At 40.4% G+C, this 26,580-nt stretch overlaps 1 protein-coding gene across 13 annotated transcripts in view; it reads left to right on the top strand.

The window, feature by feature from the left end:
- Positions 1-25,621, top strand: part of tcf12 (transcription factor 12) — a 46,356-nt gene extending 20,735 nt beyond the window's left edge. Inside the window, exons 6-21 of one of the 13 annotated variants that reach the window (XM_053864973.1) lie at positions 316-374; positions 1,309-1,441; positions 1,767-1,819; positions 13,662-13,761; positions 13,930-14,066; positions 14,313-14,451; positions 14,561-14,631; positions 16,302-16,404; positions 18,759-18,832; positions 19,339-19,410; positions 19,776-19,967; positions 21,327-21,435; positions 21,515-21,665; positions 22,828-23,057; positions 23,347-23,493; positions 23,675-25,621. In XM_053864973.1, coding sequence (XP_053720948.1) covers positions 316-374; positions 1,309-1,441; positions 1,767-1,819; positions 13,662-13,761; positions 13,930-14,066; positions 14,313-14,451; positions 14,561-14,631; positions 16,302-16,404; positions 18,759-18,832; positions 19,339-19,410; positions 19,776-19,967; positions 21,327-21,435; positions 21,515-21,665; positions 22,828-23,057; positions 23,347-23,486 — 1,763 coding nt within the window. In that variant the 3' untranslated portion in view covers positions 23,487-23,493; positions 23,675-25,621. Of the gene's footprint in view, positions 1-315; positions 375-1,308; positions 1,442-1,766; positions 1,820-8,926; positions 9,138-13,661; positions 13,762-13,929; positions 14,067-14,312; positions 14,452-14,560; positions 14,632-16,301; positions 16,447-18,758; positions 18,833-19,338; positions 19,411-19,775; positions 19,968-21,323; positions 21,436-21,514; positions 21,666-22,824; positions 23,058-23,346; positions 23,494-23,674 lie in introns of those variants that run through there. The other 12 variants (XM_053864965.1, XM_053864964.1, XM_053864963.1 and 9 more) reach the window with 12 other exon arrangements.
- Positions 25,622-26,580: the final 959 nt, after the last annotated feature.

The following is a 26,580-nucleotide window of genomic DNA, read 5'->3' as shown; positions in this document are numbered from 1 at the left end:
TCACTGAGTGGATTATGGCAATCCATGGCTGTGACAGAACATTCGGAGGGCAGCTAATGTACTGTATATATCTTGTTCTTATTTGTTGGAATATAGTTCACCAACTGTGGATAAAAGCAGGAACACTAGTGAAACATGCACGGTAGTTAATCTCATCCTTGGTGATTGAGTCAAAGATGTCATGAACCATTACTGAAATTGAAGTCTAAAGTGAGTGAACCCTTAACTAATCTAAGGTTTTCTAGCAGGGGACCCAGGCAAAAACACATTTTTTAACAAATGAGTGGATTGATTCCTCTGTATTATGTCTCTCAGGAAAGACGGAAAGAGCTTCATTCAGCTATGGTCGGGAAGCTGGAGCTTCAGCCTGCCAGGTGAGTTGACATGCGTCCTCTTTACCTCTGCCATGGAGATTAAGTGATTATCACTGTACGTCTGCCAAATGAAAAAGTTGTTGATAATGCACTCACTGACTGTGGTGAAGTGTAGGGCTTCTACTTCACCATAGCTGTGGGGATTTAGTGACTAGCAGTTTTAATTATAGAAAAAATAATTGTGAGCACAGTAAGAGAAGGGAAGGTATGTTGTGACATTTTTGTACACTTTAGTAAGTATTTAAACAACCAAACAAATGAGTTCATCCTGTCTTGAATGAATTCGTACCCCCTTCTTGGCTCGTGTGTGGTTGTCATTGGGGTTTTTACATTTACAAATTTGTTGACCTAGGTTAGTTTACATTTGTGGATTGTTTCTTTTTTATCACACTGATTTTCAACCCACCAGTATTGTGACTGCACTTCGTATGTTTTTTCCTCATTTTCCTGTTCCATTTTTCGCCCCATTTGTACTGTGGTTGTTTGTTTGAAATGTGCACGACAAAACCGGATGAGATTGTAAACCACAACATCAGCTCAGCAGTAGAGAACTAGATTCTCTGGTTTTATTTTGTACTTCTGTACTCTCAGCTGATGCCTTCACATTTTTACATCTACAACTGATTTCAGTAATTAGGCTTAGTAACCTCTTATCTGTGAGGTCTGTTAAACGCAGTTGTAATCTACATTATGATGGAAATCATGAGCTCAGCATATTTTTGATCATGTGCACCAAAAATAAATCATTCATTGTTTTATTCCCTTAAAATGTAGAGGCACATAAAACCCGAGTTACCAAGGATGGAGATACATTTCATATTCTTACACATATAAAGATGCTGCTCTGTATATCGAATGCTTCCAAGATGTGCCCACAACTGTCATACTTTCTTGAAATAAACTTGCTGCTTTTTGGGGGTATTTTCTCTTGCAGTCTACCCTGCGATCAGACGTGGGGTTATCAAGTCCCAGTTCTGGGACTACGGCAGGAAAGCAGTCCACGCCATTCTACTCTTTCAATGCAGCTAATCCCAAAAGACGCGCTCTTCAAGATCCACCGTCTATTGGCAAGTTCTGTTTTGATTTAATTCTCCACCTGTTCATTTAGTATTTTGCTGCTCAGTTGATAACAAAAGTGAATTGAATTAATTAAAGACAAGCCAGAAAAAAAGCAGCATGTTTGTCTATGTGTGAATAAATGTAATGCCTTTTTGGTTTAGTCCTAAATCTACTGATTTACATAAAAGAAATACTGGAATGAAAAATAAAGCAACACTGTTGAGTTGTCAGATCAAAATCTATTCCCAAATAAAAGCAATTTTCTTTTCATCAAATTCGTGCGTGCTACCTGTTTCCCTGTGAATAAAGAGATGTGCTTTCATCTTTCCACAGATCCTCTACAAACAAAAAAGGTTCGCAAGGTCCCTCCTGGCCTGCCTTCATCTGTGAGTGGAAGATCATCTACCTCTCATATAAATACATCTCACAGTGAGCTTACCAAAGCACACACACACACGCACATTAATGCCACTCAGACGCCCTTCCTTTTCATCTCCTTAACACAAAGGACGCTCTTGACATCAGCAACACAGTTCTTGGACGGGAATTCACTTGTGTGTTGAGTCGTTGACAGACTTGTTAAGCAGTGACACCACTAGTCTTCTAGCAAATCAAAGTTTAGACTTGTTTGTTTTCAAAAGGTTCTTGTTGGATCTTGGATTGCTGTTTGCACATGTCTCTGTAGGTCTTATAAAGTATGTTTTAAAGTGTGTCTTTGTGTACACGGCTGCACGCAGACGTGTGTGTATCTAAAGGTGATTGATTTTTAGTGGTGCCCTGTCACAGTCTAGCCTCCTCACCTCTCCTGGGAGAAAGTGAGGCTGTCAAAGCGTATCCCCAGCTCTGCTCTTTTGATGTTTAATTAGTCATTACGTAGCTGAACAGGAGGACAGACAGAGATTAATAGCACAGAGTATCTGAAATTTCTGTTGGTAATGATCCCGGTGGAGCAGAAACCATTAGGATGCAGAGAAGTGTGGAGCTCAGCTTGCTTTCACTTAGACAGGGGGTGTAGGAGATCATTAATATGCATAAATCACTAAGTCAGATGCTCATTGTTAGAGCCCTGGTGGAATAACAAAGATTTTGTTGAGCTCTCCTTCAAATTCCTCAAACTTATACGTGTCTTTTTTTCCTTTCTTAATAAAGAGTCACTGATTTATTTAAATTCAGCTTTTTCTCTTGTTAAATAAGACAAGTTTCTTGTTTTGCCAGGGGATTTAGAGCGGGATTAGAAAGAGGTGATTATCGTCACCTCTACTGCTCTGAAATCAAATATTGAACAGGCATCTCACTATAAAAGGCTGACATTGGTTTTGTTTCTGGATTTGTATTTGAGGAATAGTTTGTCAGAGCACAAGAAGAGGAGCGGTCTTTGGCAGCAGCGGGAAGGTTTTCCAGCTCCCGCTTAAGTAAGTGATATATCGTAGTTCTTGTCAGACGGAGGGAGGCGGGCAGGCAGACGAAGAATGGTTGCCTTGCGGGTTACATCTCTTTGTTGTGTAAATGGACGCTGGGCTTTTATTTGTCAGTACTTAACACATGGGCGCAGGTGCGGCTCTGCGACTCATAAGAGTACAATCAAACAGTACAATAGTAGATGGGAAGAAACAGTGACAGAGCATGGGATAAAAAACAGCTCGTTCTTGTCACTCACGACTGGTCTGAAGATAAAGCACAGCGCTTGGAGGAATTATCCCAGTTTTTCTTTGATCCTATTTGAAAGACTAAGGATGGCTGTGTTGAAAAGGGCTACAAGTCTTTTGTATCAAGCTGCGAGTCGTGAAAGCGCAAGATATTTTTTATAGGCGTTATATAAGTTACGTGAGTGGGAGGTTGTCTGGCAGCTCTGATGAGGTGTGAAGGTATTTGTATTGACTAACAAAATGCACAAGTGAGGTTTAGCGGCATGAACCCTAAGGTTGGCGTTATAGAGGACACTTGTTGCATGATTGCTGGTTGTCAGCCAGAACATGAGTGTGTGACACTGTCAACGATGCTAAATGCTGTGAGGCTGGTGTTGAGATGTGTTGAAGGCACACCTGGAGCCAGCAGCAGCTGTGTGGAGACCCCGCAGTGTACCTGTAAAGCCTGAGTGCAGCTGCAGATGCCTCGGAAATTGTTTTGCTTGTGTAAGCAGGCACATGAACCTCACAAGAGACCTGAATAGATGGAGCTAGATTTTTTAAGAAAGAAAAAAAAACATGCTTCATTCATCTATTTAATTCTAAATTCCCTCTCTACGTGCCATTTTTCTTGTGGTTCTTCGCTCATGTAGACAGTTTAAAACAGCAGGGGAATGCAAGTTGTGAATCCAAGTGTGATGTGTGCGTGTGTACAATACATGATGGCGCTCGGACAAAATATTTACCAGCGCACATCCTCTGTGCATGTAGGTTTTGACTCAGAGGTGCTCCAGGATGGAAAGGCTATCTGGCTCAAACATCTGCTGATTGCAAACATTTAAATGTTTATACGTCTCATTGGTCTTTATATACACACAATTTTCTCCTCCTCAACCGCACACATGCTATCCATTCTGATCTGCTGGAGGATGTCTTCCAACTTCGGAATTTATCTTGAGCTTTTATTTGAGTTTGTTATGAAACTAAATTTTGCTTTTGACTGTGAGGAGATGTGCTTCTTAGATGAGCATGTTTAACTTCTTCCTACTTCTTAAATTTTAGTGAAGGAATGTTCATGGCAAATCTTACAAAGATTCAGTAATATTTCACACAGACAAAACTTGTGTTTCCTGCTCATGAATAAAATGAACAGGTTGAAGAACTGTTGAATAGGAACGAATCAGACAAAACTGCTCTAGCTACGCTCCTCAGTGGGGCAACCAAAATATTTCTGTACAAGATCACAAGAACACATTTTCTGGGAGACACAGAAAACTCTATAGCTCTAACCATATCCTACAATTTTTTCCCATTCCACTTAAACAACAAAGAAAATGTTTGCCAGTAATCTGACATTTGAATGGGTGTGGAAATAACTCGCACAATGCCTGAAATTGATATAGTTCCACATTATACTGCCTCTAGATTAGGTTGCGCAATGTGAGCATTCATTTGCCATATTGCGCCGTGGAATATGTGCTGAGAGTGTGAGCATATGTAACTGAAATAATCCTGTTTTATAAATAAGAAGTTATTTTATTTTGAAATGGTATTGATCAGTTACATTCGCTGTGTGATTCACTGTTGATTTCTTCAAATGGTCAGCTGGAATGACACCTGTCTGACAGGAAAGCTGGACTAAGCCGGTGCTTTTGCTCTCGGGTGAAATTATGCATCTTGTAGGATATTTCTGGGAACCCCTAAGGACTGTTTTTGTCTATGCAGGGATGTGTTTGTGCATGTCTCTGTGTAAATAACAATAGTGATGCCAGTGTCGGAAGCACAGTGGCTTGATGTGACACTTCCTCCCTGGCTTTGTTGTCGCTATAGCTGCAGGATAAGAAAATGTGTTGAGCTCAGATTCTGCTTCCCTCTGGGCTTTTGCAAGCGAGAACCCTACATGCAGTTGGCAAAAAAGATTGACATTTGTTTTGATTCATCACACTGCGACTCTTGTTTCTGAGTGTTCTGTCAGATACATTCTGAGCCATCCTAATCTTTCAGTCACTCATTCTGATCTTTCTATCCCTTTTATTATTTTGGCGCTTGTTAACTGATGTTTTTTGTGAATAGAATTGGAAGTCTGCCGCTACTATGCAGTGATGCTTTAACATTGTTAGTTAATGGTGTGGCGCACCGCCGCGGCTTAAATGAGAGCCACCGCACCATCAGAAAAATGACCCAATTTTAAAGATGAAATCTCAGGTGATACATATTAAGACAAAGTGGAAACACCGAAAGAAATGGATAACAATTAACAACAGGGCAAGACTGAAGTCTGCCGCTTGCGTAACTCAAGTTGCGCATTCTGATCAGTCAAATGTATGAGATGGACCGCTGCAGATTGGAGGGTGATTAACTGCTCATGAATAAAAACGTTTTATTGTCTCCAATTCAGAAAATGTCAAAACATTCCCCTCCGCTTCAATGTTTCTCTATCCTAACACTTCTTGATTGGCTTTTTCGATTTATGAAAGTATGTTTTTTGTCTTTTTGAGAGCGTTCATCTGAAAATAAAAATCCAACACTTAATTTATTTGTACTAACTGACTTTCAATTATGGAACATACATTTTTCAGTTAAGGCTTGTGTCCAGTGCTTTGCAGTTTTGTGTTTTTTTTTTAATAAAGACTATATTTTTGGCATTGCTCATTTTCATTTAGTTGCTGTTCTTGACATCACTGATAGAGAACCTAAGAGTTTTTTTTTCTCCACTAAAATTTGGAACATTTGTTGTTCACTGTTTATAGTAGATGCAGCAGCCTTGTGTAGGGGTTGTCAGGCGCTGCCCTCAGCCCAGTTAGTAGCCTCCCTGGAGATGACCTCATCAGATGGCTGATTAGATAGACACCCCTTGTTTGACTGGGATGATGTTAAACAGCCACACGCACCTCTGGGACTGTTCTCTTTGTGTTTATCTTTGGATTGTGGAAATTTAGCGCTGGCATTAGGAACTGCGTGGCGATAATGGATCAAAAAAAGGTCTTTCATCTTTGCATGAGAAGTTAAACTGGATAAAAGAGAACCAAAATAATATACAGATTAAAGTCATTACTCACATTGCAGCCTGTTGTAAATTATTCATGCTGGGGTTGCGTGACTTCATAACATTAATACAAAACTTGATTTCAAATCTCTGGCTGAGTTAGAAAGGCGGCCTGTCTACAATCAGTAAGGTAGAGTGTTGTTTACAAGACAAAGAAGTCTTTTGTAACAGATATTGAGGTTGTTTATTTCCCTTTTTTGGAACACACTGGAGTGGTTATTTATTATTTTCTTCATCTTCATCACATTATTTTTGAGTGAATTAACTGGCACGATCATTCAGAAAATAAAAGGCAAACCTCTGAGACAAACCGAACAAGATAATCCTTTAAAAGTATCTCAACAGGGAGATTCACCGAACATGCATTGTTTTTGGCATGATGGTATGCCAAATGTAGTCTTGTGGGATTCAGCTTATTCTCATAAGTAATGCCCATGTGCAAAAATAATGTTTGTCATAAACAGAAACACGTTTCCTGGTTGTACACTATATGACGAACTGTGATGTAAATGAGTCATCTTTAACAGAAATACAAGTATGTGTTAAGTATGAGTAGTTGAGTGGTTAAGTTTTCTCATGTGCACTTATTTTCACATCTGAAGAATTTCTTCTTCGCCGTTCTCTGTGAAAGTTCACACAATTGAGAAACATGTTGTGTGATAATGGGGATAAAAGAGAAAACATTTGAAAATGTTTCATTCCTCAACAATCGGAGACAGATGTCTGTCAGCCCCATGTGGCTGTGGTTTATTTCGACTTTTAACAATCTGTATGAATATTTATTACAGAATGAAGTCATATTTAACAAAGTTAAGTTGTGCCCGTGGATGTGACAGATGTCAGACACATTTGAATTATCCTATTCTAGCAGTGGCTGTTTTGCCCATGAAGAATTAGTCAAGAAAACTGAACTTTTTTTTTCAGTGAAACTGTATTTGTATTTCAAAAATTTGGAGGAAAAGTTCCAGATGATCTTCAGGAGAATGAAATTAGTGTGAATTAGATGCTTTTTGCAGAATGTTTGGCCTTCATCTAGCATGGCTAGGGATGGACTTCTGAAATGTGTGAACCCTGTGTCTGAGCTTTAAGGCTCCCTGGTGTGAAGTAAATTTTTCCTTTTCCTCCTTGGGGCTCCCAATCGACACTCTACAGCCACACGCCCTATCATGCTGCCTAATGCAAGAAACAGATGTAATTTTATTGGATGAAAATCAGAAACTTCCTACTGCCAAGCATTGAGGGTTAAGGGGTCAGAATGCTGAGTGTACCCCAAATCCCAGAGGTATCCGTCTTTATTAGCTCCGCGCTCACAGGAAACAGTGATGACATCATCGCTATATCTATCTCTAGGACGGAGGTGACCTCACTCTGTGGATTTGCACTGTTTTTTTAACACCAAAACAAATTCCATGAAAAGAACTGACTGAAGCCTCCAGTGGCTTATCTGAACAAGTAGGTGGAGCTTCTTCTCCCTGAGCGATATGGGCTGTCACGTCTTTAACTCGTGCTTGATGGTAACACTACATTAATAGATGTGTATTCCTTAATGAGTGTTTCCATCTCTTAAGCACCCTGATTTCCTGTCTTAGTCCCCCACAGAGTCATTTCTATAAAGAAGTGAATAAGCAGTCCAGTGAGTCAGTCAGTGATGTGACTGGTTTTCCAAACGAAAACCTCCTGGATGCTTTTATGTTGCCACTCAAAACACCGGCAGTGTCTGGACTTGTTTTAAACCCTTCAAACATTTCTCTCAGCACCATTTTTCCTAAATCATCAGTTTGAAACTGTGCCAGATATAAACCAGTAACAGCGTATAGTGGCAGCATTTTGGAAGAGTTTAAAAGAGTCTCTGAGAAGAAAGGGGGCAAATAATAGCAGCTCGTTGAGGAAGGATATTAAAGGGCCAATTTTTAGGGAAGCAAAGCTTTAATCTTTCTATAACAATAATGCTTTCAATGAGTAGACAAGGCTGGTTAGTCAAGCTTGGAGTGGTTGACATGAAAGCAGCTCTCATTGAGCTTTCAGATGAGTATGCTTTCTGTCCCGCTCTTTTTGCCTACTCTCTTCATGTTATTTAGGTAATATCAACCTCTGCGGACAGTAGTGAGCGACCATAAAATATCTATTGGTGGTTCCCCACAGGCGTCCCCAGTCTGAGGCCCCTAAGGTTTACGAAGTGGAGAATCGTTTTCCTGTTCCGCATCATAAGCAAACCCCTTTGCAGCTGTTGCATGCCATGATGTGTTGTTTACAGTCATTCCTCAACCAACATGTTCAGTTTTGCATTTGGTATTCACTTATCAGTATTGCGAATAGTCTTATTATTACCAAACACAATGATACTGCACTTAACCATAATGTTGACATTTCTATTTCGAAACCAGCAAGGACTAGCTGTAAAGACTGATGGTTAAATATATGTCTGTCCAGATGACATCAGAAGTAGTTTTAAACCTGAAACTATATTCAATATACTGCCTCTATTTTTATTATGATTTAGCTAACACATTTCAGACTCTTGTAAATGTGCATATTGGTATTGTATTTCTGGTTAATTTGAACACTCCAGTGGACAATCTGGATTTTATGTTGTGAATAATCCTTTTTTTTTTATCTCTTGCAAAATCCGCTCGCACATTTGTTTTGTATCCCACGCATTTTCCTTTATCTTTTTTTATGCCCACATCTCTGTTCCTCCCCTCCCCCTTGGCCTTTTCCTCGTTGCCTCAGCACTTAGAGGCTTAAATGAAGGATGTACCACAGAAGCCACTCCCTTATGAAACCACCCCCTTCTTGCTGTGGGGAATGGTACAATCCTGCTTTGCATAAGTTTCCTCTGAGTGGGTTGAGTGTGTGTAGAGCTAGAACTGAAAGAATTATTAGTCTCTTTTCAACGGTTTGGATGTAAGTCCAGGAAGAGATCCAGGTTCCAGCTGCTGTATCTCTCTCTATTACACAGCTATAATGTATTGCGCCTTCCCTGTCCCAGGAATGGGCAGTAACTCTTTAATGTATTACTACAACGGGAAATCGGTAAGTCATTTCAAGTTGTATGCTGGTGTAACAGAATGGAGTTTAAGCTTATGTCTGTTTGTGATCTGACATTTCTTTTAGACCTTTCATGTTGACTTCTTTCAAACCAAAGCTCTGCGATCCTGTATGTGCATGTGAATTGTATGTGTGAGTCAGAAGGTCTTGCTGATTTTCCATTACATCAGTGAGAGCCACATGTATTTCAAGTGTTAAACTTCAACTCAACTGCCTGCGTTCTGGTTTACAATTTCAGCCCTTCGCATATATGGACCTATTTATTTTTCTTATGCGATTTGCTTTTTTTACATTTTCTTTTGGATAATGCAGCTGATGCAAAAAATCTTTCTAAGTAGTTGTTTGAGCTCTAAAGGGGTTGAAGTGAAAACAAGTGGGAGTCTGGGAATGATTAGGGGAAAGAGTCTGGCTGTTGAGGTTAGACTTTCCTGTTTGTAGATTGAGCTTCAAGCACCAGTGTTGCTGTTATTCCATCTGTTTTTAATCACTCGCAGATTCTTGACGTTCTAACAAGCCTTCAGTGATTTTAGAACTTTTATGTAAAGTGCTCTTTGAATATTGTCTGAAAATATTAATACTTATAGGCTGAATTAGTCACATTTGTTGATATTTTTCTTGCAAGAGTTGATTGTGTGACAATTGATTTTTTCACGTTGGTCAAGTTGAACGAGGAGAAGTTGTGTGAGTTACTGTTTTTACTGTCAGATTTCTTGCTATGCTGTTTCTGACTTAAACCCATTAGTGGAATTATTGATGCATGATTTTTTGTCTACATTAAATCACCTAATATGTACTTATCTTTTTGTTAAAATCAAATTGTGACAGTCCCTGCACCTTCCCTTCTCCCCAGATGATAACTTTTATCCTCTAAATTTTAAGTATTAACAGACTTGCATTACACTTGGCAGTGGGGGTAATTGAGAGCATGTGGATGATGCAGACAAACCTTCTGATCAAAAGCGCTTGTTAAATGATCTGCACTAACTTTTGTGTTTTCCCTGCTAAAATTGAAATATGGTGTTCATTGTTTCCATTAATTTATCCCACACTTATTTGTAAAATGCAGTGCATAGCAGGCTCACCATCTGGAGCTCCAGGAGAATTCACTCCATTGGGCTTGTGGCATGGACCCAATACAGATGGAGCAGCTCACTGAGCTTTCTTCCGTCTCCTATTAGCGAAAATAGAAAAGTGAAAGCCCTGCAGTCAATGTCAAAACCTTTTGTTCTATTCAAATTTTATAGAAAACAGATCTGCCGTATTTCAGACGAATGATTGTGCAAGTTTTTGTACTGTTGGGAAACGCTTTCCTCCCAAATGAACACACGTTGCGCATCTTGTGAGGTATACAAGTGCACGTGAAATCTTATAGAATGTCCTAAGAGTGTTTAACCATTGGTCTGGGTGGTAAAAAACTAAAACAATTTAGCACAGAGCCAATTTCTGTTTGATTAAAGCCATTTCTCATCTTAGGAGCATGTGGTTAGTTACTCGAAATGAAGCAAAGTAATTTCCCTCAACACAAAATGATGAAAAGTGACCTGACGAGCTTGAGACTATATTGGACAACAAACTGATGACTGAAGTTACATGAAACGTAACAATTAACAACTTAGCGAATAACTTGAAAGGTTTTGAACCTGCTTGAATTAGTTTCAGATAATGTTTGTAATGTTTTTGAGGGAACCAAACATGAATCATTAGTCATCCAATGCAGCTCAACTTCATAAAACACATCGCTGAAGTGAATGTCCGCATGGCCCTAGTTAATGATCGTGTCTTGAATCATGGATGTTGTATTATTGCTTTGAGTGTATGCTGTATTTTTATACATTCATGAGAAATGAGCTCCTTTCTCTCCTAGCATGTTTACAATGAATACTTGCATACTTCCAAACCTCTGCTCTGCTTCCTGATGACAGTTAAATGTCTAAGCTGAAGTACAGGTTGAACACAAAAATTTCAAGGAAAAGTTAAGTGTCAGTAGAAATGCTACATGTTAGGATGCCTCTAAGTAACCCCCTGTGCCTGTGGTGATGTATGGTATTTGTTTGCTGTCCACGGTTAAGCAAGCAATGGCAAGTATTTAATATGCTGAAAGGCGAACTGTATCTTCAGTTTATTCCGAATGCTCTGATGCCCTGAAAACACAATACACTTGAGAAATGGAGCCATATATTTTGTTTCCAACATGACATGACGCACAAAAACAGGACACAGCATCAAGATAGCCAATAAGCCCTTTCCTTTGAGCTTTTTGGCCACATGCCTGTTTTTTTCTCTGTTTTATGTTTTCTTCATTGATTTTTTTCCTTTTTTAATTTTTTGTGACAATTAGATCTAGTGCTTCATGTTTTTTAAGTAGTGCTTTTGAACGTTATTACGAAATCCATCTTTTTATAACTTATTTTTCTTTAAATTCTGATTCAAAAATGATCTATAAAATCCTCCAACTATTCTGTTGCTGGCCTTAAACCTTCTTTAAAAGTGGGAAAAGATGGTGTTCTCGAGAGACTGTTGTTAATCCACTGATGTGAGTGACGGCTTTTAATTAATAGCCTTGTAAAAGGAAACCCAGGCTGGCACTTGTCTCCGTTGGCCACCACTGTAAGGCATACAGTGTTTTGGATGGTTTATTAATGTTCACACTGGTTAGCCCGGGGTGAAAAGGACAATTAGCATTATCCTCTGCCATATGCTGCCCATTGACTGCCTTGACAAAGGTAAAAGACAAAAGCCTTGGGTCCCAAGTGGCGCCAACCTGAGATCTCCATGGAACCAAAATCAACCTTGATCGCATGTGTTAGCCAGAAGACCCCTGAGAGCTCCACCCCTCTCAGAGCACTTTAATTACACATCCAGGACAACTACACACCGGAGTTGACTGCATTTGGCAAAGCCCATGATCCTCAGTTTTTTTTAATCCAACTGCATTCTGCTTTTTTTTTTTTAATCCCCCAACCCAGCGTTAGTAAAAATAAATGTTAGGTCTTTTAAACTTGCACACACAGTCTGTCTTTGAAGCAAAACAGAGTAGAAAATAAATTGTTATACTAACTAGTGTGCAAAGATGTGGTCAAGCCTCACTACATCTGAACCTGTGATATTCTGTTTAACTGTTTATGTATATCAGTGCAACTCTTTCCTGCTGTTTTTCCCTTGCAAGTAGTGCAACTGCCAACTCTGTGAAACATCAAACTTCTTGCGTGAAAATGCAAATGATATACAAATCAAGATGCATGAAAATGCAACATACATATTCAGATTTTTACTAAAAGAAAGGCACCCAAAAAGGCACTAACTCACTGAAGACTTGTCGCGACTCAATACTTTGCGTGGAAATGCTACACGGACTTCTTTTGCCTTTGAAACATTTGTAAGTTGAACTGGCTGGGAAAATTTGCAAGGCAGCTTGATGATGGTGTAGTAGAACAAGATGTAAAAAAAAAAAAAAAAAAAACATTGGCAAATGGATCAGAGTTGTGAAATCTGGTTCGAACTCAAAAAACTCTTTTACCCATAAGGATCTGAGAGCTTCCATCTATCTCAGTCACAACTAAAGAGATGATCAAAGTCATTTGGTGGAAACTGTGACTCATCTTTTTTCGATTAGTTCTGTCTAATAAAGTATGAAGAGCCTAAGGAAGTAAACAACCTTTATGGCCCTCATCACATCTGCAAGCATTAGCTGTTTGTGGTGAATGAGCAGTCAAATGCCAACATCTGAATTAGATGTTTTACCCACAAACAAAGAGTAATTTGGACATTTGTTGGAGACGGACAGGTGGATAGGAGTTGCCAGGTCTGACTTTAATTAGTCTAGCTTGGTCTGGGTCAGCCAGTACTGTCTGCAGGAGGGAAAACGTGCCTGGACTGTCCCTCCCTAACTTGCCTTAGATGTACTCTGTCTTTTTTATTCACCCTGTCTTTCTCCATCTGGAGTCGATGAAGTCCTTGACCACATCAGTGGTGTTCGGCCTGCAATGTCTTTGATCCTCCCACCAACTTGGCACACTCATGCCGCTGTACAACAGCGTGCCCATTGTGCGTCTACCATGAGCTTACACGTTTGCATTGAACTTACGAAAACGGGCTGTCTTTGTTCCACTTACTAGATTTCACTCTCCCTGGGAATGTTGTCATTTCCCAGGCATTTGGAAAATGCATGTGTGCTTGTGCCATTTTACTGTCATTACAGTTTTTGTCGATCTACAATGCAAATCCTACAGCTAATCTACTGTTCCCTTCGCAGTTGCTAGTGACTAATTTAAAGGTCAAAATGTCAGAATGTTTGTATTAATCTATATGCATAAAGGAACACTCTTCTTTGCTCCTGGATGTGAACACATTTGATACTAGATATGGCGTCAAGTGAAGTGGACTGACAAATGTGTAGCTTTCATTGCAGTCTATCAGTTGTCAGTATTTGTTTCTTTTCTGACCTCCCTTCTCAGTCGCATACTTTGGTCTTTGTTCATTTATCTAGCGATTTCTTTTCCATTGTGGCAGGTGTATGCACCATCTCCAAACTCTGAAGACTTCAACAGAGATTCACCGTCATACTCCTCCCCTAAACCTTCCAGCAGTATGTTTACAAGCACTTTCTTTGGTAAGTTAATTCATATTCTTCCAGTTTTGTGGTCATGTACAGTATATTAAGAACTTAATGTGATGTTACCAGACCACCTGGTGGTCACATGGTTCACATCTTGTTCTCATATTCGGAGATCTAAAAAAAGTAAAATGACGAGTCACATTTGTACTGTGTTTTTTGTAGATGGTACCCACAGTTCTTCTGATCCATGGAACTCATCTAATGGGATTCCTCAGTCAGGATATGGCATGCTTGCAGGATCATCATCTCACCTGCCACAGTCTGGCAACTACAGCAGCCTACACTCGCATGACCGCTTGGTAAGTTGAACACCTGCCAAGCCTGATATTTTGGTTACACCACAGATGAGGAACATATACTACCATAAATAAACTCATTTTTTCATATGTATTAGCAGCACATTGACCTGTAATTTATCGTTAAACAGCACGATAATTCCTGATTTATAATTGCAAATAAGAAATTAGTTAAATAGTTAATATTTGTTCCCCAAAAGTAACCAATGTTTTAATAACCAAAATGGTGTTGTTCCCTTTTCTCTTTAGAATTATCCATCCCACTCCGTGTCTCCAGACATCAGTACCAGTCTTCCTCCCATGTCCAGTTTCCACCGGAGCAACACCAGCACTTCACCATTCGTCACTGCTGCACACACCACATCGGTCACGGCAGATGGCGTCATGGGTAGGCTTCCCGCCAATTCTTGCCCAGATTAGTTATATCACTTATTTATGACTATACAATCTGGGAAAACTTTGGAGTGCACACATTCATAATCTCTCAATATTCCAAGCTGCTGCAAATCGAGGGAACCCCACTGGAAACTCACAGACTGGTGATGCACTTCGAGAAGCCTTGGCCTCAGTGAGTTTTCATTCATCTGTTATCCCTGAAACATACATGTCATCCCAGATGAATGCCTTTCCATTGCATTTGAGTTATCTAGAACCCTGTTTACGCTTGTTAGTCTCATCTGGGTTTCATCCTCTGTCCTCTCAACTGGATTTACATGTCATTTGTTTTTGTCTACTAAGCAAATCAGCCACCTTGTTCATCTGTTAAATCTAAAAATGTGAACTGAACTGCCTAATTGTAGTTTATTATTAGTGTTTGGTTGTTATTAACAAATTAAGTCTGTTATACTTTCTGACTCAATTCTATTAACATGACAAAGCCAGAATGAAATGGTCACGGTTGGACAGTGTGGGGGTGGGTTGATTTATTAGAGGCACAGGGGAGTTTATAACCGCTGTGGCTCAACTCCACAGGCCGCCCTTTGTAGAGCTTTTGTTCCCTCCCCTTTAAATTGGCTGTGCTTGTTGGCCCCCTTACCTCCTTTGGGAGCGTATCTAATGATAAGGCGGGGTCTCAATTATTCCTGTAAAATGAGCCATGCTTCACTCATAATGTAGTCATGTTGCCAAGAAGTAAATAGCACAGGCATTAATGAATTGCGGGGTCCACAGTCTTAACTATAATCTGGTTACTTCATTCGTTTTGAGTCCCTCCATCTTTGGCTTTAATGATTACACGACATTCTAAATCTTTTCCTTTTTTTCTGGAATTGTCTCATAGATTAGTTAACAGAAAAAATACTGAGGCCACAGACTGTATTCCATTGGTGTTTGCAGCCAATCTTCAAGCCTCAATCTTATGCCAGGATATGGGTGTTGAATTGGGAATTATATGAAATGATTAATTTGCTTTTACCAAGGTGTCCAAAGTTTTCAGCAACTTAAATATAGTCCTAACTTGTTGTGTTTTGGTGTTTGCCAAATACTTTGAGCCAACACCTGATTTTCTTCTGTGATGTGCTCCATTAAGGCACAATATCTCATTGGTTGAGAAATAAATCTAGGACAGCATTTTGGTTTAATCCAACATTAGTTTAGAAATGAAAAAAGAAATGAAATCCCTGAGTTTAAGACTAAATCTTTTGTTCCATTGTGAATGACATGTTGACCCAAATCTTACTTACTTTGTGCAGCACATGAGATGCTTCAATCCCAGCACAGGTCTGACCAACATTTTTGGTGCTCCAGATCAGGTTTAATGAATAATAAGGGACTGAAGAGAGATTTGGGGAATTATGTCTCGTTTCTCTTCATTCCGAGCTGCTGTGTTTCATTAGATTCTGTTATCAAGTCATTTCTTTATGAAGACGATAGATTTTAAAGACGATAATATTTGTTAAATTACGTTCCTCAAATACAGACGGTTTGCATCCTGCTGAACTAAGGAATTGATGAAAGCATCCTAGAGCAGATATCAAAGGTCTGGTGATGTTTGGGTGAAACCCTAGATCACAGAGTATGACTGCTTCACAAGACATCAAAGATAATGTACTTCTGACATGGTGTTCTTTGAGAACATGTATTAACAGCTTACCTCTATCGGCCTTGGGGATTTTATGAATCTTTGAAGATTTTTACAGAATAAAGTTGAGAAACTTGTGATGTTTTCAAATTGTAGACTGAGCATTAACGACACCTCTTCATGTCTCTTCTAACCCAATTTCCTTCCCATCTCCTCAGATTTACTCACCTGACCACACAAGCAGTAGTTTTCCTTCCAACCCGTCCACACCAGTGGGTTCCCCATCTCCTCTCACTGCGACAGCAGGCGCCACCTCTGCAGGTACAGTGGTGACAGCTGCTGGTACCCCACCTGCGAGGCCAGGTACTAAGCTTACTTTTGCTGAATGCTCAAATTATAATTAATATTATCATATTACGATACTAATTGATCCAAATGTGTCTGTATGGTTCATGAGGCCAAATTATTTAAGTGAGTACGGAGAAAAAATACACTTTTTCTCTGTTAAAGTCTGACTATAAAAGGTTCTTAAATAGAATCACTTCCAACATCATTTTTGTTTCAGATTGTGGTTTTTATAGTGACTAGATGCCTTCGAATGTTTTAGCTTTAGACTGTGCTCGTATTCATTTGGTAACGGAAGATGTGATGAGCACCACATTAGATGTTTGAATAGGAACCGTCTTTGCTGGGGTTCTGTTTCCTTTGGCCTCCTACACTGAAATATTCAGCTTGACTTTTCTCTTGTTGTGGGAGTGTTTTTATGTTTCATGTCCAAAGCTTGCTAACAAGTACTGTTGGTGCTGGACTTGAGTTTGTGAGGGTTTGTTTGTTGTAGTTGAAGATTACAGAGTATAAACCAACACTACACATCAAACGACCCGACTACATCATTTGGACTCCTTAAAAGATTAGCAAAATATAGTTTGAACTTGGATGATAAAGTTTATTTATACCTGTGTCTTAGACCTAATGACTGTGATAGTTAATGGAAGAATAGCGACAGATGTGCTTGCTCATGCCTATATATGTATCATGGAGATGTGCAATATATTATATGTCCTCATGACTCTCACGCAAACTGTCTGGCTTTTGTATCTGAATGCATGAAAGCGAAGCTTAATGCGGTGACTCCATTTTTTTTTGGAGACAAATGTAAGATAAATGTGAGACTGGAGGTGGGGACATTGGCATGAGGAGTAATGGAAGCGAAAAATGATAAGACAGTAAGGGAAAGCAGGGTCTGTTGTTGGAGCAGACAGTTGTGTCATGTGTGGTAATGGAGTGGTGACAGCTGTCCCTACGTATGCCCGCTTATCCTCAGCTGTTGCCCTGCCACATGGACAGCTGTTCCTTCCAACACACACATGCACACACAGACAGGGCTGGAAAAGTCACTGTTTATCTACTAGTGGCTGATGGAGGGTGACTGACTCAGCTGACAACACCTCACGCTGGGATCTCCCTCCTGTGCAAGGTGTTTCACCTCATACCTGTGCTCCTTTGCGATGCATAGTTATGTAGTGGTTTTCACTTATGTCTGCTTACCTGCTTATTCAGTTTATGCTGACACAGTTAATCTGAGATCTGTTTGATAAAATCTATTTGCAAAAACTAGAACAAGAGGCTCATATGTAGACCTTTATGCAGTAATTCGTGATCAGTATTTGTTTGATCGAAAAATATTTGAAAGGTCAAATGTGAAAGAATTGAGAGAAATAGCAACTGTCTTGCTGATATTCAGTTGCTCTTTTGACCCTTATACAGACCCCTAAAGACTCTTTGGATTCTTTTAGTCCCACTTTTTATTACTCTGAATGTCAATGTCTCTTCACATGATTTGGTTTTCCATCCTGAAAAGGTGAACAAATAAGATCCTCACAGAGCGAATCAATCTAATGTGGTTAAGTGGAATTAAATTTCAACAAACAAAAATACTTTCCAAGATTTCGGAAACAATCAGTCTGTGACGTAAATGGTTTAACTGCCTGAATCCGGACTAAAAGTACATACTTCGTACGTCTTCTAAATTATACTGTATGCTCGATATGCACTATTTATCATATTGGTTATGACATTGTTATGTTCTCTGGGAAGTAAGTTGCATCTTGGCCAGCTCAGAAACTGCATAGAATCTGTGTGTGGGTTGTACATCACTCCACTCCATTCTTTAGGCTTGGCTCACATTCACCTTAATGGACACCAGGCCTGCATGTTCTTATCTTGCATTTCCCTTCTCAAATATGAAGAAATAAAATTGATTTTGATGAGCAGATTTGTGAAATGCTAGGATTTTCAGGAGAGGAGGATGTTAGAAATTGTTTTTCCCCCCTCATACGGGCTATGAATAATATACCGGTAATCTAAATTGACCAAAACGTGTGATGAGGTTAGTGACTAATCTTTTGAATCAAGACTGTTAGAATGACGTCTGTTCCTTCTCTGGAAATGTCTTGGCTGGCCTATGGTTTCCAAGGAAAAGATGATGTTTTGTCATAGCTCAAGTGAACTGTCTGCCTCTTAGTGAGATTATTAACTTCAGTTGCTTTGAAGGTTGCTGTTTGTTTTTAAAAAGAATCAGGATGTTGTTGCAGCAAAAGACCTAAACATAGAATATCTTGTGTGTGTCACTTGAATTCATGTGTTGGATCATAAGAATGTCTGTTTTTCCACAGGGACCAACCAGTGGGCCCGTTCTAGTGGGCAGACCCCGACGTCACCAAACTTTGAGAACTCTCTCCACTCGCTGGTACGTTTTTTTGCCAATATGGTGGATGCAACATCACTGATAGTCACTTATAAAGCTAGCATTACATAGAGACTCCTGTCTGACAAATGTTTTTCCAAGGGTGATGGGGGTCGAGGGATAAGTTAACTGAACAATACCTGACCCATGGGGTTTGCCATCTGTCCTCGACTCCATGGGCCAGGATGGCGTTGACAGTAGGGGGATGGGTTCGGTTATGGAAGACGGTGGCAGCTGTTTGCTGAGCTACGACCAAAATTCCTTTGCATGTGAAACCAAATCTAATGTCATAGTGTCATACATTTTCATTAATTTTAATCAGTACATATCTTATTTTGTACCTTATAGATAGTGGAAAATGACTGGTAAAAAGATTCCAAATGTGTGATGCAATTTCTCTTTTATTCCTCTCCTACTGTCTGCATGTATTTGTGATAACTTACTGAAACAATCTGTCGTCTACTAACCATCTCTTATAATTCTGTCTTATTCTGATTTGACTTCACCAGAAAAACAGAGTTCATCAGCAGTTACATGAGCATCTCCAGGATGCCATGTCTTTCTTAAAAGATGTGTGCGAGGTACAACTGCCCAACAGTTTCCGTATTTCTCCATCTCATGTCCCCGTACATCCTACCTTCATGCAGCATTGTTTTGCATTCTCCCAGGTTTTGGTGGAAGTCACGTTGTCATTTATTAGCCATTCCACCCTGGAGTCAAACTTTTTCCATCTTCTCTTCAGTTGTGATGCGTTGGTTTTCTGTTCTTTCTTATTTAAGAGTTGTTCAGTTTTTTTGTATCTTGTGTTGTCATTCCCCCCAGTCTGCTTCATCCAAACACTGTTTTAAGATTTTTTCGAAATGTGCTTATACTAAGCTGCACCATCCTTTTCTTCTCTCCTCACGCCTCTTAACTCTTCCTTCACAATCCTTCTTTTTCCCCCTAGTCTCGGATGGAGGATCGCCTGGACCGACTGGATGATGCAATCCTTGTTCTGAGAAACCATGCAGTGGGCTCCACCGCCAACCTACCCAGTGACATTCACAGTCTGCTCGGACAGGCTCAAAATGGACCATTAGCCGCCATTGGAGCAAACTTTGCTGCGTCTGCGTTAACTTCAAGTCGAACAGCAGCAATGGTATGAGATCTTTGCATTTCCTTTAGCCTCTGCTTTTGTCAGATGTAGCCATTTTCACTCAGAACTTTAGAATATTTTCCACAAGCGTAATGCCTGACCAAACACTCACCCTCTCATGAGGCCGACTGTTTACACAAGAGCCAATGAGAAAAACAGACTTAATGGAATGAAGTTGTTTTTCCTCTGAGGAAGTATTTGTGGGATGCACTCATTTTCAAGTCCAACCCTCTGGAGAAACATGGTAATGCATGTCTCACGATATCATAGAGAGCCCAAGAATCCTTCACACGACACGTTATAAGATACAAAACAAATCAACACAGCAGTCAGAAGTAAAACTTCTCTCTTTGCTGTATGACAGCCATAAACTGATCTTTACTTTTCACCGACTGTACCACCCATCTTGCTTGCTGACATGCAATATACTGTAAACTAGCCGTCCCTAACAGTTCTGTGTTGGCTCTAACATACCACTTCCTGTGTGTAAAGAGGTCCCCCAGACACGGCTTTACCAGTCCCGCCACAGCACACTCACAGGCTTTTAGTCTCGCCGACTCCCCCCCATCTAGCCACCCCCTTCCTCTTCTTTTCACCACTCCTTTTTAACAACCCAGGAAATTTGAATCACTGGAAACGTGTGTCTGCGCCCGCAGTCCCCACCCAAACAGAGGTCCTCAGCTGTATGATAATAAGGCCTGGCCATGAAAATGGTTACACTCTTTTCTTCGCCAAGCCCTTGTCTCCTCTTCTGTACAAAGACTTGTTTGGACACCTGTTGAGAGCACAGCAAAGATTAGCGCAGTGCTGAAGAGAAGACAGGCTTGGGTTGGAGGGGTTAGCAGAGGCCAAGAGTGACTGAGAATCACATACCATAAGAAAAAGGGGTTAAATCTCTCCCTCCGCCCCCTGAGACAATATCCCCGCCTTTTCTCGGCTCTCAAAAGGGAAATAAGATATCTGTAGGCTCTTTAGTGAACCCCAGACAGGAGGGACTTTGTTCAGCAACGTAGTTGGAAACTTTCTGTCTTTCACATATTATTGCTGAAGCCTCCAGATAATACTGTTTTTTACACACACAGGAATGGTAAATAGTTTGATTTTAAATTGGGAAGCTGCGTAAAGGATTGCACATCACATCCTATTGTTCCTGACATGTTGACCTGTGAGATGCAAAGGTAGCATGTAAACAGTTTCACATGACCCTCAGAAAGCAAGGTCTGACCATCACCAATAGGATGGATGCTCCTATTGTTTTAGTCACTCGGCTGCATCTGACAGACAGTAGCTTTTGGGTGTGCGAGGCACTTTTACCTGGATTTTTATTTGGTCTCCTTCCTATCATACCCTCTGTGTCAGCAGGGTAGTGCTCATGCAGACGAGGCTACCAGTCTGAGCAGTCACGGGGGTCTGGCAAGCGCAGGCTCTGCTTCTAGCACAGAACTGAACCACCAAGTGGAAGCATTCAGAGGTTTGTGGCTCCCTCTTCTTCCCGCTAGCTGCTGTGTTTTATAATGAATTTACCAATGTGAGTCACTTGTCATCCTCAGGCCTGGCTGGCCAGGTTCCTCCAACCCTGGAGCTGAAGGTGGAGAAGCAGGACAAAGATGAAATGAATGAAAGTCTATCAGGGGACGATAAGTCAGATGATGAGAGTGACAAAAGGGATCTGAAGGCCCTCCGGACTGGCACGCGCACCAGGTATCACAGCATGTTTGTTGTTGCTCTATTTAAATCCTGTGGATGGACTGACAGGGTTGGGGGTTGGGTTTAAGTCAGATCCATTGCAATTGAAAAAAATAAACAGTATGTGTGAATCAACCTGAAAATTGAATGGCATGTCTATGAGAAGGATTCTGAATTGAAGATGGCAGAAGAAGAATATTTTGCTGATTAATTGTGGAGGGGATGTTGGACTTTGTTAAATGACCAAAGAAGCCATAATTGGATAAATAAACACAAACATATTATTTATGAGTCTGGATGCTCTCGGACAAGGCTTTTGGGATGCAAATGTCTAAGGTGGGTTTCTGCTCAATAATGTCTGTTATGGTTAAAGGAGTACTGCTCTTGATGGGGCCCTTCTTCCTGGATTAGCAAGAGGAAGTAGCTAAGGGCGTTAAGGTGTCTTTTTTTGCAGCGTGGCAAGTTATTTTCTGCTGTGGTGTCCCTATTTTTTACATTTTACTAACATAGGAACCAGAGATGCATGACACGCCCTAAATTCAACATCTCAGGATGGGTTTTTTTTTGCCTCAAATGGACTGACTCGTTATTTACCAAGTTGAAAGTCACAATATTGTACAACAAAAGCCAGATGAATTGATTTACACTATATACCTTTATTGAACAATATAAACACCATTAAGAAATCCCCTGGTAGAAGTAGAATGATGTCATCAAAATTTCAAATGCCAACTACTTTTCATGATATGCTTTTCTGTGTTAACCAAAATTTTAATGAAAAAACTTGCTGTAGGAGTATCACGCTAGTTCCAAGTTGAAGATGATAAAAGACTCCGTGAGAGATGTGAAGGGTGGTGTGAGGGCATGAGACAGGCCTCATTTTGTGTGTGACGTTGGCAGCGTTGACCCACTTGCATCTCCCTTCTTCTCCATGCTGGTTGCTTGGAAAGGCTGCCGCAGTGGCAGGGGTGTATGTAACCAGTGCAGCTGTGGAAATCTTCATTAAGGAAACTTGTCCATCCTTGCCAGACATTAATTAAATAGAATGGTTCAGGAATGGACGAGGCGTAGTTCGATGCAGAAAATATGAAGTGTAACGCTGCTCTGTACTTCTGCTGTCACTCCCAAAAGGAAACCTGTCAAATGGCTCACATTGTTGGATTTCTATTTCAAGCAGCATCACAGAAGATGAGGACCTGAATCCGGAGCAGAAGGCCGAACGTGAGCGCGAGAGGCGGATGGCCAACAATGCACGCGAGCGCTTACGAGTGCGAGATATCAATGAGGCGTTCAAGGAGCTCGGTCGAATGTGCCAGCTCCACCTAAAGAGCGAGAAGCCCCAGACCAAGCTGCTCATCCTCCATCAAGCTGTTGCTGTCATCCTCAGCCTGGAGCAGCAAGTCAGAGGTCAGCATCCCTGATGTCTAATCACCACGTCCGTCTTAATGTTGATGTGATATCCAGACTCTCAGCTGCTGCTTGATATTATCATGTAGTGGACATCCTTCAAACACAGAGTCTATTTGAACCACCTGTCAAATTCCAGGCCCGGGGGCCAACTGTGGCCCGCCTCCTATGTAATTGGCTCAAAATTAAATTCAATGCTGATAGATTTTTTTTTCATCGTAGCTTGCTGATATCGGGACCCACAAATAGCAACACATGTTCAACAGTCTATTTTCTATTTTCTTTTCAGAACGGAATCTCAATCCCAAAGCAGCCTGCCTTAAAAGAAGGGAAGAGGAAAAGGTTTCTGGGGGCTCCGGTGACTCTTCAGGTCACACAGGAGTCCATCCAGGTCTGACTGACACATCCAACCCCATGGGCCACCTCTGAGCAGCAGGTTTGTTTACTCTTGTTAGCTCCTTATGGATGGAGGCAGTCGTCCTCCAGGGCTCAGTATTGAAGATCACAATGTATATGATAAAATATGAAAAAAAAAACAATGTTGGTTTTGAGGAACTATGCTGAAACAAAGTTTTAATTCTGGCTCCAACCTGTGTCTGTTATCTTCTCCCCGCCAGTGTGATTCCATTCAGTCCTGTTGGAGTCTGTGAGGCCTCAACGTGACAAACACGACTCAAAGTTTGTGACGAGCACAGAGCAGGTGTGAGAATGAAGAGAAGCTGAGCGTCAAGATGTCAGTGACCAGTTTCCATTCACAACATTTAAGCCCATCACAAAAAAACAAAAATCTCCAGCACATATCACTGTCCACAGGAAGTATGTTGCTCCTGAACAATCAGAGACTTTTGCAATCTCCTCCATCAACGGAAGTTGCCTTGTGCCTAAACTGAATTGACGAATGCATTGTAACAGCAAATGTTTTTGCTTTTGTTTTTCTATTTATTATATTTTTTGAAGTTGTCAGAGGAGAATTGGAAGTGATTGGAAAGAGAAGAGGGCAGCTTTGATGTTGTCCTATATAGTTCCAGTGTCGTCGCTGAAAACCAAGCAGCTCCCCGTCAGTCAAAGGGAAACACGTTTTGGTCGTGTGAGATTGAGATTAATTTATTGGCCACCTGAGATATTTATGCCCAACAAAAAAGCAATTAACTGTTAGAACTTAACACTAAAGGCCCGTTATCTAAACAAAAAAATATATATTTATGTCTTTATTTTATTGATTTTGCCAGGTTTATAACAAAAAACTACCTTTTTGTTTTTGTCGAGAATCAATTTTTATTTTGTTTATGTGTGTGTTACCCAACAGAAAACACTATTTGCGACTCGTAGTTTTACTGACAGCGCTAATGTAGTTCTGCGTGACCAGCTAACCCGAGCATTCCCTGCATTTGTTAGTGTCTTAACTAAGGGAAGCAGCGGATTACATTGTCTTCTCGTTCCTTTGCCAAATAGTGTTCCACGTACGCTGTGAGTCTTCTTGCTGCCATCAATTGAGATCAATTCCTGACAAAGGTTGACACCTAAATTAAAAAACAATGACGAGGACGCTTCCTTGGGGCCTGATGAACATATCTCTCTCCTCTCTTCTATGATTCTTATCTTTTCTGTGTTTACTAATATCTTCTGGCTTCCAACAGAATTCCTTTATTTATTTCAGTTACTCGCTCTAAATAGCCAGTCGAGATGTATTTTGCAGAATATCCCAAAACACGTAATGGGTTTCATTGACTTGTATCAAAACAATGAACAAGAGGATTTCATCTCTCATGGCTTTATTTGTATTTTCCTCATCAGTGTGCATGCTTTACCCTGTTGGTTTGTATCATTACCTTCTTTGTATATTGTCTCCTATCAACAACAAGATGACACTCAACAAACGGAGAAGTCACCACTCAAAGGGATTTCATTGGAATCAAGTCTGCCTCCTTGAGTGTAGATTCTGTTTGCATTTTAGTGAGTTCTCTGTTTGAATATGTCCTTGTTCTTCAGTTCAGTATTTAAGAGTTCATGTGGGAGACGTGGTTGAGACGTGAGCGGTGGAAGCGCATCACCTCCCGCTCTCTGTCTCTCCCTTATGTTTTACATTACTTTCTTCCTCATTTTGCCAAGTTAGACATTGCTGTATTCCTTGATGCTTCTTCATGTATTATATATGAAAAACGAAAAGAAAAAAAAAAGCATTTGGCTTATTTTTCACTGTAGTTAGTCTTTTATACGATTACAATGTAAGAATATTTCTTGAATTCTAAATATTACTCTTTCTAGATTTTTGAAAGCAAAAATTTTGAGTAAAAATTTCTTACTTTATTTTACTATGTTAGATAGTAAAATGTATGGTTATTTACGACAACCTCTCTCCGTCTGACATTTCAAAAGCGGTCTTGTGGTGGGGGAAAAAAGTAAAGATAAATTGAGAGTTCAAATTGTTCAAGTGGCGACATGCGATTGAAAATGTGTCCATGAAACGTGCACATACAAAACTGTGGCAATGAGATTTTTCATTTTCTGTCATCTTTTTTTTTTCAACAGAAAAAAATGTATATAACATTTATGTTGAAATAAATGTGCCATCTTTTGTAAAAAAAAAAAAAAAAGCATTTGTTTGTGCCTTTATTTCCCACACTTCAGAGGTCAGAGCTCACCCTTCTAGTCTGTAGATGTTTCTAAGTGTTTTCCATATGCTTGTTGTGCACAAGCACTGTACATATAACGCATGCTTCATTATGGCAGTTGTAAGGTGGACCTGTTGTTGTGCCTGGAAAACCTATAAAAGTCAAACAACCAGGAACATCTCTGCCTTAATTTAGCCAAACTAAAAGGCCCTTTTTTATCAACATCCCAACATCTCCCTCAGGGCCTTCTTCTGGTCCTGGAGTACCACACCAGATATGCACCCTGAAGACATCTTGAGAAGTCACTTTAATATTCAGCTTCTCTTGATGCTGAGGAGCAGCGGCACTAGTTGAAGCCACCCCTGGATGGCTGAGCTTCCTGTCTGGAAGGAGCCAGAAACACCTAGCTTTGACGCTCCATTCCCAAAGACTTGAGATCACAGGTGAGAGGAAGACAGCATCTTCATGAGCAAGCGCACATCTTAATTTCCTTAATTTTCTTAAAATCCTGTCTTCACTCGTAAACAAGACCCCGAGTTACTGAACTCCACCTGGGGAAAGGTCTAATTTCCAACCCAGTGAGTGCATTCTACCATCTCTCGACTGAGGACTATGGCCTCAGAAGAATCAGCTGCTAGGAACTCATTTCTCACACTCCTCTCCATTGTCCATGTGGATGAAGGAAATATTCTCAAACCATTCTGATGAGAGTCAGTCCAGTCTGAGCAGAAATCCTCCTCAGTCACACATATGCGCCCTCTCAATACCCACACAGACTGGAGGACCACATCATTGCTCCATATTTGTGTGACATGGAGAATGGATGTTATTACCTTTCGTGGACCCAGATCTGTGTTTGGGTCTCCAACACAACACTTCTTCCTCCTGCTAGTTGACATATCTGAAGTTGA

This window comes from Synchiropus splendidus, chromosome 5 (genome assembly GCF_027744825.2).
Source record: "Synchiropus splendidus isolate RoL2022-P1 chromosome 5, RoL_Sspl_1.0, whole genome shotgun sequence".
Classification (NCBI taxonomy): Eukaryota; Metazoa; Chordata; class Actinopteri; order Syngnathiformes; family Callionymidae; genus Synchiropus; species Synchiropus splendidus.
This window is presented reverse-complemented; position numbering and strand designations above follow the sequence as displayed.